The sequence below is a fragment of the Theobroma umbraticum genome, unplaced genomic scaffold, assembly GCF_002168275.2.
Source record: "Theobroma umbraticum cultivar Fairchild unplaced genomic scaffold, ASM216827v3 scaffold_44.0, whole genome shotgun sequence".
Classification (NCBI taxonomy): Eukaryota; Viridiplantae; Streptophyta; class Magnoliopsida; order Malvales; family Malvaceae; genus Theobroma; species Theobroma umbraticum.
The window spans coordinates 10,100,011-10,115,570 of NW_018397255.1; the positions used below are offsets into that span (position 1 = coordinate 10,100,011).

Consider the following 15,560-nt stretch of genomic DNA (forward strand, 5'->3'; position numbering starts at 1 on the left):
TTCGGACCAGTACCTGAAACTGGCGCCTTAGACCAACTCGGCCATCTTGACATTAGCAACATGTTGGGTCATTATATAATTAACACTTATTACTCTTCCAAATTATAATTTAAAACATCTAATATCTGAGGAGATTAGACTTGATTTAGTAAGTGGTTTTACCAAAGGTCAAGATTTCAAATGCTAATCAAACAATTTGTGTGAAGTAAATTCACTATGCAACTATTTAAGAAAATTTTATTCACTACAACTTAACTTGCGCCAATTATACAATTGAGTCTTTCCTACTTTTTCAACAAACTAGCAAGTAGACTATTGGAGCCAATATTATTTCATATATATATATATATATATAGATGACAATGTCCATTTTGTTAGGCTTTAAACTAAATGCCTAAAGATTCCTAGTTATAACATTTTGTTTTTGAAAAGCTTAATTTGTGTTCATTGGTAAAAAAAAAAAATCAGACTTTTGACTTACACAAAAGTCTTAGTAGATTCCATGTCATAATAATGTGATATATACACCATAGCATTATGAGTATTTTAAACATATATAAGTCGCATATGACATACTTTCAAATTAAGTAAACAGAATAGTTTGTTTTGTTCGAATTTTAAAATCAAAGTAAAAAAATCATTCATCTTCAATATTTCTTCCACACCTTTTCAATTAATTGACAAAAATAAAACTTCAAAATCACCTCGTAGTGATTAAAGTCCCATTTTTTCCACTTTGTCGACTACTTGAAATGAATTTTGTAAAATCTTACTAACTAATGAACTAAATACTCTAAGTGTGACTTCTTTTATGTAGATTATATTGGTGAGCTTAAAAAATATAGTCATCTAGACCTGGCAATTTTGGACACGACAAAAGAAGATACAGAGTTAAATAGGTTTTGGGTTTAGTCTTAATTTATTTCGTGTCTAATCATGTCTGACACGTTAATACACGAAAATTTTCGTATCTTAACATGTCAAACACGATAAACACATTTAAAACACGTTTAAACACATTTATTTAATCGTGTTATTGTGTTTAAATATGTATATGTGACACGTTTATTAATCTATTAAAAATTAATAGTTAAAGACTATTTTAACCTTATATAAATAATTTTAAATAATTATTGTAATAAGTTTTTTTAATTTTATAAAGGTAATAATGTAATTATACATGCTCAAACCCTAATTTTTAACTTTTGGTTATCATTTTGGATTGCCTCACGCATGGCACACCAGATCTTTCTTCACTCTTTCAGTCAGCAAGCTTTGAGCTTTCTTCTCTTCTTCAATTCTTTTTCTTTTTTCCCCTTTCACTTCAGCAGTTTTTTTTTTTGAAAAGTTTTTTTTATTCAAAACAAAAATTAGTCAAACCAACACATTCCCCATTTGCTAAATACTTGATGCAAAACAAAAATCAAAACCCAATAAAAAATTGAAGCAAAACCAACATAACTACTCAACTGTTCTTTGAATGCAACAATCATAAACCACTAGCGTGCCCTTTATTTGCCCTTACCCATCAACCTCCATTTTAGTGTCAACTCAAACCAGTGACTCATTGCATCTTTTCCTATTTGCACCTAATTGCTTACATTCCTTGGACCAACTCAAATGTCGTCCTCTGGTTACTCCAGCTCCCAACCTCTGTTTTAGAGCAGTAATCCTTTGAATCACCTCATCCTTCCTTTCCTTGAAATTCAGTCCCAACTTTTTAGTTAATTCCCGAATTTCCTCTGCTTCTTATCTAATTGTCGAATATCTTAACTTTAAGTCTGAATCAAAGATTGTATCTTGCACCTGCTCATCTTTATCTTGCTTTGTCCGATGCATTGTCTGCGACTCGCTTCTTTTGAGATTTCAATCCTGATTGCAATCATGAGTCTCATCTTCTCTCCCAAAACCTCTCTTACATGGTTTAAGCACAACTTGTTTGCTTCCATTTACAAATTCTGGGCCTACTCCTTCATTCCCATAAGGTGTCTCTTTTGACAACTTTGGGCTCTTCATGACTAAAATTAATTTTGTCAAATTATGTATTGAATGGAAAAAGGTGGAATCTTTATCCAATATAAAAATATGGTAAGTAGTTATTAGTTAAAGCAAAAAATACCCATGCCATGTGATATGTTCTACCTTGTCATCAATTGCATGTTTTCTCCTCTTATTATGACTAGAACCAAAATGTACTAAAAAGGCAAATTATGCATTGAACCAATGGGTTAGAGAATTGATGGTATTTGGTAAACGTAGAACTTCAAATTGATTTGATTTTAGGTTTTCTCTACGTTGGTTCCTAACTTTCTCTCCTAATAACTTATATAAGAAGTCTAATCAAAAAACTTTATTTCAATAATGGTTAGTTATTATTTGTTTTTTCCATGACTCTAATCATGAAAATATCTTTATACCGTTCCAAGTCTATTAATTTTTTGTATTATATATATATATATATATATATATATATTAAGTAGTCACCAATAAATATGCTTCATTATAGATAATTTTACTGTCGAACAATATTTTTCTCTTAAAGTGAATAAATTCTTACAAAAAATGAAAAAGGAAAAAGAAATAGTGTACATTTAGTTGCTTTTTCTCTTAATTTGCTCTTGTTGTTAATTTTTCATTTTGAGGTTTGGGAATGTTATATTTCATTAGTTTTTTTTTTTTTGGTAATTTTTCTTTATAGCCTTGAGGTGTTGAAAAATAATGGACTCTGTTAATTCCAATGAAAAATGATTTGACTCATTTTTTGTGATATTTAATATGTAATCTGACAATATCAATACTTCTGATGTTATTTATGTTGCTGACATTTGTAGATGGAATCTGACAATATCAATGTTTCTTTTGAATCAAATGTTCATTTTCTGGAGGAATCTGATGATTGTGTACAAATTGATCAATTGGGAGCAATAGATGAAAAAAAGCCATGCCAACCCAAAAAATGAAAATTAACTTCAAAGATTTGGACATTTTTTAAATGTTTGCCATAAAAGAACTCAAGTGATGGAAAATCAAAAGTAAAATGCAAGCTCTATGGGTATATTTTGAATTATGAAAGCAAGTATGGGACAAGTAATTTGAAACATCATAATAATAATTGTGTTAGGAAAGACACATGTGATATAGGTCAAATGATATTTTCTAAGGAACATAATTCAATGTTAAGGAGGTCTTCAAAGTTTGATCCTAAAAGTTTCATAAATTAGTGGTAGTTGCAATTGTGATGCATAATTTGCCTTTATCATTTGTGGAGTATACTGGCATTGGGTCTATGTTGTCTTATTTGCGTGAAGATGTTGCTCTGATCTCTAGGAACAGTATTAAAGCTAATATAGTTAAGATGCATAAAAGAGAAAAATGTAAGATATAATCCTTGCTTCAAGAATCACCTAGTAGGATTTGTTTGACTTCTAATTTGTGGACTTCTGTTGTTACTGATGGGTATATGTATCTTACTGCTCATTTTGTTGACAAAAATTGGATTCTATAGAAAAGAATCTTGAATTTTTTCTTTATGTCACCTTCACACAATGGTGTTGCTTTGAGTGAAAAGATTTATGCATTGTTAGTTGAATGGGGAATTGAAAGTAAATTGTTTTCAATAACATTGGATAATGCTTCTGCAAATAATGCTTTTGTTAATTTGTTGAAAGTGCAATTGAATATGAGAAAGCAACTTTTAGGAGGAGGCTCTTTTTTCATATAAGATGTTGTGCTCATATACTTAATTTGATTGTGTAAGATGGTTTGAAAGAAGTTGATAGTGCGATCCAAAAAGTGAGGGAAAGTATTAAGTATGTGAAAGGTTCTCAAGGGAGAAAGCAAAAGTTTTTAAAGTGTGAGCCTAGTGAATTTGAATGCAAAAATAGGCTTAAAACAAGATGTTCCAACTAGGTGAAACTCCACGTTTCTCATGCTTGAAAGTACACTTTATTTTTGCTTGACCTTTTCTCATTTGGAAATTAATGATTCAAATTTTAAGCATTCTCCATCTAGAGATGAGTGGGATAGAATTGAGAAACTTAACAAGTTCTTAAGTGTATTTTATGAGATTACTTGTGTGTTTTCTAGAACAAAGTATCCTAAAGCCGACTTGTACTTTAGTTCGATATTCATGGCACTCATGACCTGGGAAGAACATATGAGTGGAGATGATGTGTATTTGAAAAAAATTATGCTTATCTCAATATGTTTGTTAAGTTTGATGACGTATTGGTTTAAGATTTAGTTTGATCTAGTTATAGCTGTGATATTTGATCCTTGGTACAAGATTCAATTTATTCCACAAAGCTTTATGGGAGTAATTCAGCTAAATTTAAAAAGGTTAAAAATCATTTATTTACTCTTTATGATGAATATGCTGTCAAGGTTCTTAATACTCCATCTTCTTTAAATGACACCCCTTTTGATGGGAAAAGGGTGCTAAAAGGAAAAAACGAGTTCTTGAAGGTAATTTTTTTTAATTTTTGGAGTATTATTTGTTATTAAATTTAATTTTCCTTTGTTGTATTTTGTTTTAATGTTTTTTAAGTGTTTTGTTTTTATTAATTAGGAGTTTGACAATTTTCAATGTGAGTTTGGGACTGTCAAGAACATATCTCAACTAGAGTAATATTTGGATGAACAAAGGATTGAAACGACAATTGAATTGGATATTTTACAATTTTTGAAGACGAATCAGTTTTGTTAGCCTGAGATTCCTATCATGGCTTGAGATATCTTGGCCATTCCTGTATTGATAGTGGCTTCCGAGTCTGCTTTTAATGTTAGCAGTAAAGTTCTTGATCAATATGGAAGCTAACTTAAAATAGATGTTGTGGAGGCAATGTTAATTATGTTGTAAGGATTGGCTATTTGGGGAAATTGGTGATACATTCTTTCTTTATTTTTGATTATGTTTTTTGTGTTTAAATGCATGATTAGAGTAAGTTTGATTTATTTAATTATTTTTAATAAATATTTTTTATATTAAAGCGTGTGTAGAAACAGATATGAACAATCTTACCGTGAATGTCACAAATTTAGAAATTAATAAGGAAGAAATGTCATAAGTCGAATGCTCTAAAACTGTTGATGTTGATTAATCATCAATGAAAGGTAATGCTTTGAACTAAATTTGACATTTTATTTAACTTTTTCTATATTGATTTAATGTTATTACTATATTGTTTCCATTTTATTGTTAGGTTTTGTGATGCCAGAATGATGTGACATTGGCAAATCAATTTTCGATTTTGATTTGTTTATGGTTGATGATGTGGTTAATGATATGCATTTAATTACGATTGAAAATTATGAATGATTTTTGATATTATTAGTGTTTGAAGGTTAGATGTTAATGATGTGTTTTATCATATTATATGATAATGAATTTTATGTATGTTATTTATATTAAATTTTATTATATTTGATATTATTATTCTTGTTTTGTTATAATTATTTTTATAATTATAGATTTTAAATTTAAATAATAAAATTATATTTAATTGTAAATATTTTTATTTAATAGTGTTAAACGTGTTAATCGTATTATTAATCGTGTCGTGTTGTATTACATGGTTATTAAATCTATACGTGTACGTGTTTTAAATTTAAGACACGAATATTAAACATGTCATATTCGTGTTTAACCTTAACGTATTTCGTGTCTAATTATATCTGAGACATTTAAGACACAAAAACATGAATTACCAGATTTAAAGTCATCCAAACTAAGGTGTATGTGAGGATGAGAGCTTGTTTATCCTTGTTCCTCGATTTTGCCAAAGCACCCTTCTCAACCTTGTGTTGGATCATAGTCTTTATCTATAATCTCTCACGTATCTGGGATAGTGGTTTTGATACCACTTTGTTGGAGAAAGAGGAAGATCTTTTGAAATTCTTCTTCTCACTTGAATTCCCATTGCCACGTACAATAAGTGACTCTTGACATTTAATTACATATACCACAAGTAATAAGACATACATGAAGTCAAAATACATGAATAAATATATGCAATACACCTATATAATGAATTTAGACACATAAAAAAAATTAAATTATTCCAACAGAGAGTAGTCTCCCTTATCCTTATGGAGACATCTTGGGCGAGCGAAGCCGAGGATGAGAAAACATGCATCTACGGAAGGCTTAAAACGATGACAAGATGATACGATTCCTTCCTACCTTGTGTGATCATCACTTTTGAGTCTTCGGTATGTCAAAAAGCAAAGGAATTAGTAACAGCAGCACACCTTGCGCATCAAACGACATGAAAGAAATTAGATCAACTCTGGATAGATGCTTACAAAGCAGAGGTCAAGATGCCCACATGTTCCCCGCTAGTGTTTTCTTATCACCATCTGCGTTGTTCGTGCATGTTTTTTCTAAGTCAATAGGCAAAGCTCTCTCAGAGGGAAAGACTGTCGGCCCAATGCCCACCCCATTAGCTTTCTCCCCATTGATTACGTGTAGTAGGATTGGGGTTTTACCAATTTACAGCCTGTAAAACAAGTCCGAATTGATTCATCACAACCAATTCCGTAGTGATCAAAGCTCGGAAAGGTTATGTTCCCTCCCTTTTTCGTTTTTCAACTTTTGGGCTATTAGCTATTCCCAGCTCCTCTCGCTTCAGCTCTTTCCATTGCAATCAAAGAATAAAATAAAGCAACACATAGCATATGAATGCAGCAAGCCAAATGGTCTCCCTTTATGGTGTCCCTATCATAACATAAGCATTACTCGTGGTTGAATGGACGAGGGAGCAACTTGTATCATGCTACTTGTCAAAGGCACGCATAGAGTGATTTTCCATCCAGACCGGCATTGGTGGAGACGCAGAGATTGAGATAGACAGACGAGTCTCACATCGGGAACTCTTGCGTAATTTAAGCATCACCGACCACTGATCACCTCTCCTGTACGATCATCTACATGGCTAGGATGTTGGATTCTTGTACTGCTTCAGAATTATCCCAAAATGAGAAATGCGGAGATGATACAATGGTGCATGGACTCGAGTCTTTGAAGAAAGATGATCCTTGACGATCAAATCATCAGTAAAATATAGTGCCAATGTAATTACTCCTGATAATCATTTTACGTTTCTTTGCCTTTCCAAACTCAAGTATGTAGACTGGGAAAAGGGGAACCATGCAGATCAACTCCCGTTCACGAGCACAGATAAACATCTTCAAGGAACCAAGAGCGAATAAGCTTAAGCTAGCCCCAGACTAGTGGTTGTAGGAAGTAGCTTCCATGTACGGGCAAACAAAGCATTCGAATGGAAAAGAAATGAGAATAACTGATTAAAACAGGAATGCAAACAGGGACAACACGATAGCGTTCGCAACCAAACGAGAGTAACTTGATGCGCCTGATTCTAGTTAATGGCTATACACACAAAAGCGTCAATACAACTCCACATGATAAAGAGTTAATATCATAAATGGCTGAAATAAAAATACATGTGGACATGGTCAAATATAATTAAGCTAAAACAGCGCAATATGCTGTCCAAAAACATTTGTGGATCCCGCTCTGCTCACCAAACTGATTGCATTACCCACAAATCATCCAAACAGCACTAATCATGAACATGGCTTGCATATTTAGTCTGTACAAAGGCTTGTGTGGTTATGTGTTGTCTCAATGTATTGCAAGCAAAGCAAAAGGTATTAGATCAAAATTCAATTCTAATTGTCCATTTCAAGTTTCCACAAACAAAGTTTCAACCTGTTCCACTAAAGTTTCAATGGAGAAAGAATCAGCATATGTCGTAACTTATTCAGAGGGACCCTAGATGGGTATCCCTTTTGATGTTTCACACTAGTAAATCAACAAGAACCTCAGATACAATCTGGCTCAACAACAAACCCAAATAATGGAAGATAAGGAAAAAAAAAACCAAAGCATACCTGACAAGAACCCACAACTTTTGCCAGAGCCATTACAGAACATAAATTCTAGGGAGAAAAAAAAAATAGTCTATAACCTTATGTATCGCCGCCTCACATGAGATGCATGATACATTTCTGACTATATCCCGCAATCTGATTTTACATCTCACTCAAGTACCCAAAAAAAAGCCCTAAAAAGATAAATCAAAATTCAAGCCTTAACACAAAATCCCTTGTAATCTCTATCTCTAAATTTAATTCTCCAAAACAGGCACACTCCAGTTAGCTCTAGATAACCAACTTTCATTTAACTGAAAGATATAAACGAGGGTAACGTGCAGAATTCACAGATCACCTGCTTCACAAGATTATCTTCACCTACAGTATTGTGATAACCAAAATAATCTTCTAGGTAGCAATTCCTGAACCAAGAGAAAACCAAATTGTGTAAATGTAAAGGAACAAACTCAAGAAGTACTGATTATAACAATCTTTTAGAAAGTACATTAAAAAACATGTTTTGGGAAAAATCTAAAAGAGCATTTGGTTTCTTCAAAGGAACAAGATAGTATTAGAGCACTTACACGCGGCATCAGAAATTTCTAACTTCAATTAGTAAAAAAAAAAGAACAAAAGTTGCCAGTTGCCAGTTGCTGAAGCATAATTGTTGAAATAATACACATATAAAAGACCATCAAAAAATTTATTGCAACAGCAGGCAATCAAATCTATGACTGTAAGGCAGAAAAGAGCAGTCGAGAAACTCTGCACGTCAGACAATAACTCAATAATTCAAGAGTCTGAGTCCATAACCTTTTTCCGTAGCCAACTAGTGGATTCTATTAGAATTCATTCTATCGTGTGCTCTAAATACCATACTTGCCTCAGGCCATGACACCCTTTTAACATACATAGAAGAATTATCGCTTGTCAAAAGAAAATCCAATTCTAAAAGAACTTTAGAATTGCCAATCAGAACTACTAGATAGGCCACTCATATGATATCTACTTGATTCAATCCCTCTACAAGATTCTTGAGTAGATCCTTTAATAGAAGACTATGTAAAGAAAGTCTCCTTTCCCTTTCTTTCCAAGACGATTTCTTTGCTTTTTCCTTCCTTTTCTTTTAACTTCTTTAGAATCCAATGGTTGGACTGGATCATAGGAGTGAAGTCTTTCTGAATTCATAAATCCCCCAACCATTGCTGAAGTCTATAATTTAAACTTAGGCCCTTCATATAATAGCTACAGGACTTGATCTCGCAACCCCTAGGAACTTTGAACACTGCACCTCCAGACACTTGACTAAGACATGCCTCTTCCACCTTCTACCTTTCGAAAAGAAAAACTTGCATGCTGGTATCATTGAGGTGCAACCTACGCATATCTATGTGTGAATACATACATACATACATATATATATATATATATAGAGAGAGAGAGAGAGAGAGATTTCAGGTATTTTTGTATGACTGCATGTTTTACAACAGTTGGGTACAAAATAATGCTTTTATGGAAACAAAATATAACGCAGTTAGTTCTCTTATTAGTTACTAGAAAGAAAGAGAGAGTTCAAATAGGTGCATGCTCTACAACGGATGGATATAAACTAACACTTCTATGAAAATGAAAATAATGCAGTTGGTTCTCTTATTAGTTACAATCATGTTTTCATGACCCTAAATTAACTAAAAAGAGGAAGTAAGAAGTGACAAAAGAGCCTCCATAAGCAAATTATGGTGCCTCACATCTACCAAAAAATGAGGACAAGATTCAAGTGGCATGTCAAGAAAACAGAATGATACCCCTCTGTCAATATCAAGAGAAACACAGTTAAAGTTCAACTCCATGTCATAAGAGAAACACAGAGCTAAACCAAGCCCATGCTAAATCTGAATGTGCAAGGCACAAATTCAACTCATTAGTCTTTGCCATTCAATTCTCAGGCATCCCCCTTTTCTAAGCACTCTGTTCATTTTTATGCTTAGGAACCTGATCACACCACAACCAAGTGGAAATATTGTAGAGTAGACATGAGACCATTAAGCCATTTAACATGGAAGGACCAATGAAGTTGAAGGGAAAAACAGAAGATGGGAGAGCAAAAGCAATTGCTTCACTTTGCCTAGCCCAAAAAAAGGAACAAAAAACCAAAAGACCAAAAAGCAATCCACAGAAGGTGGAGGAAAAAGAAATACATCCTTATAAGACACAGTTATATTCTCTTCATAAAAAATGATCTAAGACTTTGTTTCCGTCCCAACGAAAAATTTTTCAACAAACATTACTGAAAAAGGACTTGAATGGAGAAGTGCTAAGAAGCATGGGAAAAGTTCTGAGAAGAAAAGTAACATTCCAAGATAATCACATTAAGGTAATATTAAAGATAAGATTTTATAGGTGCCATGAAAAATGACACTGACAAAAACTTAGAACTCTTGCAATCAGTTGTCATGGAATCACAGGTGTGTGTCTGTGTGTATAGAAAAATGAGAATGTTACACATTTCTTTCAAGTTGTTTAGGAAAAATTATATTTTCAATAATTCTTTGACTATTCATAGCATGCAAACACTAAATCACAATGGAATATCTGTCCAAAATCACAAATTCACACATGCACAATAGCTGTGTGCCATGTCAAAGATTTTAGAAGTTTCCTCTGAAACCATCTATTTGCATGACTTCCACTTGGAATTGGTCATACAGGAACTTAAAAGGTAAGTTACACAGAGCTCCAACTTGGTATGTCTAGTGAAGAGCATTGTTCAAATTAGAATTGCGCTTTAAACTTTAAAAAAGCTAAAGAGATATCAAGGAATTAAAGATTGATAACAATTCAACCAACGGTAGGCCTAGAAGATTAGCTGAAAAGATGAGAATGATGTGGCACAAGCTAGAGGTAAGGAGAGGAAAACTGAAGAGAAGGGAATGAAATACAAAAATATAGAGAGAGAAAAAGGCAGAAAATTGGAGGAAAAAGAGAAGCAGAGGGAAGGACAAGTAGAGAAAAGGAATCTAATTCCAACAACTGAATATCTCCATAATCCATCATCAAAACTCTTTAGAAAATTAAAAACTTACATATTTATACCTTACAACCTATAAATCCTAACATAATATGATATAAGAAATATAACCCTAAAGGTGCTACTAATTTCAGGAAACCAATTAGTGCATTTGAAAACTTCCAATGCGAGCTTAAACATAGGAATCATTCAAGCAGCCAACATAGCTAATTCAAATTGTGCAAGGACAAACATGTTAACAATAGAAGGAGCAATAATAAGATAGATTAAAAATGTTTTCTTTGTCTGTGCTATTGTTACTCTATGATAAGTATCTTTGCACAAGACAACTATTATTTTGATACAACAGTTTGAACATTAATATCATAACTTTGAAAATTGTAGTAGCCTTAATTATTCAACAAAAACTTCCATTATCTCTTTTTCTCTAGCCCCATCTTTGAAGATTTAAAGATTTATTAAAAGTTACCAAATTATATAACCAATTTCGGAGATGTTAAGAAACGTGTCAAATGTAAATGCTATACACATTACAAATAAACAACAACATTCAATTAATAAATGAATCATAGAGTCATTATGTTCAAAAGATGTCTATCGATCTTGACTGACATTGTTCTTCTATAGCTAGAAAGTAAAGCAAGCAGCTGTTAAGAAATGAAAGATCATATTACTACAAGGTATGTGTTGCCAAATTTAAGACTTGGACCCAAAGAAAGATAGCTAGCAGAATCCTAACTTAAAAGTTTCTAAGGTTCTATTTAGTTATGCTTCTACAACATCTAAACAAGATTTTGCTACTAACCTCCTATGAACATCAATAATAATTCTTTAAAGTTAACAGGAAATTTCCTCAAGCTGAAAATCTTTTACAAAAAAATTTTAGGATGCTAGTAACAAGTCTTACCTCTATTTGATTGTCTCTTATTAACGCTATAACCACCAACATAACCAGGAGAACTTTTACCAGAAACATCAGAATTGGCACTACCGAGTCCATAGCCAAAGGAACCAGAACCATCTCGCTCAGATGTTGATGTTCGCCAAGTGGTGTCACCATAAACTGAAGCACCACCATAAAGGTCTGCAAAGGCTCCATCATAACCACCATTTGGTGTTGTGTATGATGATGTTGGTGCCACATTTGTCCCACTGTTTCTTCCATACCCTGCTGTTCCCAACCCAAAGCTGCTATCACCACTTCCATAGCCAAAATTAACACTACTGCTAGGAACATTATTTCCTCCACCTTGCCCGGAAATTGCAGAAGAAGCCCAATTAATTCCACTGTTTCCAAAGGCACTTCCTCCAATACTCCCACTTCCAGATCCCATATATGCACTGGAACTACCAGCATTTGTGCTATAATTAAGCCCCCCATTTCCCCAAAGATTCCGGGTCACAGAGCTGAAAAAGGAAGAATTACCTCCACTACTTGCATCATACCCAATAGGACTACCAAATCTATTTGTATTACCAATATAGTAAGGGCCCAACCCCCGTCCATAGCTGATATTACTACTAAAATTTGCAGTATTTGCAAAACTTGGGTTCAACCCTGGCTCGAAGTTCACGCCCATTCCATAACCAGAACCAAAAGGAGGAAACCCACTTCGACCACCAGCAATAGGGCTGAACCTACCATCCATCCTAAGTCCATAGCCTCCAACACTGCTTGGAGTATATCCCTGAGTGTAACCATTAAGAAAGCTGTTGACCCTATTCAGACCATAGTTATATCCACCAAGTGGGCTACGACTAGGACCAGGCGATAACTCTTTGGGAACTGCTCGTTTGACCTCAACCATTTTACCGTTCAGTTCATGGAAATTTTTTAGTAACACTTTGTCCACTGCCTCTTCTGAATCATAAGTGATGAAACCAAAGCCCCTAGGCCTTTGGGTGTTGTGATCATACATCACCACAACATCTGTGATGTTCCCAAACTGATCAAAATACTTCTTAAAGTCACTCTCTGTGACTGTAGATGCTAAACCTCCTACAAAAATCTTTCGTGTGCGGCCTGGACCAGGCGAACCATGGATGCTACTAGTGCTTCTACCCATAATGTTCTGGTCATCCCTAGGAACTGCCTTCTTTGCCTCAACCTGAGGACAAGTAACTCAATAGTGAAAACAAAACTTAAGCAGCACAAACTCCTTCAGCTCAATATAAGTAATTTCACTAAATGAATAAAATTACAAACAAAACCAATATCATTGCAACGAAAAAGATACATAGGAGCAAGCATGATTACTCTTGGATCAAATTTGAATTAGTTGGAGACAACCAGAATAACACAAATTCCTGCAATTACAATATCGGGTTCATAACTCCAATAAGGAATTGAATTTTCATCCTTTGCTACAATAACCTAATATCAACAATGATAGTACATTGCACAACATTAATCTAAAAAAGTGCACTTAAAATCAACAGCTTACCATCCTGCCATCAATGTTGTGTTTCTCCTTGATGACTCTCTCAGCAACAGCCGGGTCAGAGAAGACAACGAAACCAAAACCACGGGCACGGCCTGTGGTCCTATCCTTCATGATCACTGCCTCTACCACTTCACCAAAACTACTAAAATACTCCTTGAGACGCTCCTCATTGGTGTCCCAAGATATCCCACCAATAAATAGCTTACCATTCTCAGACATCTTTTTCTACATTCCAGAAAAACTAGCTCCATCAATAGAAAGTCCAAATTTTCCACAAATGCAAATCATACACACACTCTTAACATAAAAAGGCCAAATTCATCACTGGATCCAATGCAAGACATCAAATTTCATTGCAACGACAATTATAATAGAACAATCAAAAATTAATACCAAAAGAACCTTCTCAGTGAATCAGATTAATAAGAACATATATAATTGTGTCTTTTATTGACCTTAGCAATCCAATCACAATAATGCAGATACAATTCAATACCTTTTATTTTAACAACAAAACTGTAATCCGATACAAAATGGAAATTTTCTCTCCGATTCAAAATTTAGAAACCAACAGATCCTCCCACGATCAATCAACCGACCGCCCCGGAATTTAACTTCACCTGGAGTTCAGAAATGAAAAGGCAAAAGCAAAAAAGTACCCAGGCAGATGATCAATCAGAAAATTGATGTAGCTATAAAACTTTTATTGAAAATTAAAGCAAAGGATCGAAAACCCAAATCCAGATTCAGCAAAAAAAAATAAAATAAAACCCACCAATCAAAGGAAAGCCAAGTGCCAAATCTTGCGAAAAACTAAGATCTGAGAGGAGGCAAAATAAGAATAAGAACAGAGGAGGTTAATTTCATCCTCTTTCTTCTCTTCTATTTGCCTTGCCCCCCACAAATAATACTTCTTTCTTCTCTCAATTGTGTCCTTCCTTATAAAAATCTCAATTTTTTTTTTTTTACACCCAAAATGCAAATTCAGTTAAGACAAATATTTATATAAATTTGTATCGTATAAATGCAAGAAAAAAAAAGCACTTTGTTTAGATAGAAAAAGAGGAAAGAGAGAAATGTTGTGGAGAGAGAAAGGGAAGATTTTCCAGGGCATGCCGTGAGGAATATATAGAGAGTTGAAGAGAGAGAGAGAGAGTCTCTCAGAAAAATGGAGGAGAGAGCCTGATATTCTTTCTTCTTTTCATTTATTTTTATATATTTTAGGAAATCGGTTTGAAAATTTTTACGTAAAAAAAATCAAAAAGTTTTCTTTTTTATTGCAGTAAAAAAATGCAAAAAAAAAAAAATCTGATAAATTTGGTGCGGAGGAGATTTGCCTTGTCCTCCCTCCTTTTATACTTATTGGGATCATGTTTCTCTACCGCCGCACTTTCACGCGCGTTAATGCTTGTCTCCATGCATGCATGAAATTTTCAGGTCCATGCTACTCTTATTGGACTTTGTTTGGGTCCTTTTTAAATTGAAGCAGGCCGTTCGATTTTCGTTTTCATCAATTGATTAATGACAATGATCTGATTCGGATCGTTGATTATTTCTTTTGTTTTGTTTTAAGGTGCACGAATTATTCAACTCCAGCAGTAGTCTTGTCAGACTTGATCTGAGTTTATTTCTCTTTTTTCTTTTAATTTTGGAATATTTGACTACTTGTTTTTGAAATCAATACTTTGAATTTAAGTTTGGTGCATTTGAGATTGAACATAAAAGTCAAGTAAATTAAATTAGGTAATTACTTTTATTATTTTTGACCAATGAACTATTGTATCTTCCGTTTTTTTTTTTAAATTACTAAAACATATAAATATTAAAAGTGGTTTTGATGCTTCAATGATGAAAAAAGATCTTTGGTTTCAATATATTTTATCTTAAAAATTTAAATTTTTGTTTTGTAAATTTTGACCATTTTATGATTGTTAACCTCAAAAAAAATTATAAAAATTATAAATTATTAATTTGAAATTAAGAGAAAATAGTCTTGTAACAATTATGAGAATAAAATTTGCCATGTTGTCTATAAATGTTAAATATTACTGTTACAATTATTATATTAAGACATGTGTAAAATGTGAAAATATATAAAAATAATTTTATTAATATGTGTGTGAAATTGTGAATCGTGCAACATAACTGGTGTGGGGATGAGTATCGCGACCGAAGACCTAAACTCCAATTTCATT

At 33.3% G+C, this 15,560-nt stretch overlaps 1 protein-coding gene across 1 annotated transcript; it reads right to left on the minus strand.

The window, feature by feature from the left end:
* Positions 1-7,671: 7,671 nt before the first annotated feature.
* LOC110429291 (RNA-binding (RRM/RBD/RNP motifs) family protein) lies at positions 7,672-13,596 on the minus strand. Its single transcript, XM_021445253.2, has 3 exons — positions 13,366-13,596; positions 11,829-13,029; positions 7,672-8,315 (listed from the first exon to the last, which is right to left on the minus strand). Exons 1-3 carry the CDS (start codon positions 13,582-13,584, stop codon positions 8,302-8,304), a joined length of 1,434 nt encoding a protein of 477 aa, XP_021300928.2. The 5' UTR covers positions 13,585-13,596; the 3' UTR covers positions 7,672-8,301.
* Between the last annotated feature and the right edge of the window lie 1,964 nt (positions 13,597-15,560).

What these genes read in the sequence shown, in the direction of transcription:
- LOC110429291 (XM_021445253.2), bottom strand. Translation starts at nt 13,584, where the DNA reads ATGTCTGAGAATGGTAAGCTATTTATTGGTGGGATATCTTGGGACACC. An exon ending in ACAACATTGATGGCAGGATG is followed by an intron (nt 13,030 to 13,365) that starts GTAAGCTGTTGA and finishes ACTTGTCCTCAG; the next exon opens with GTTGAGGCAAAGAAGGCAGT.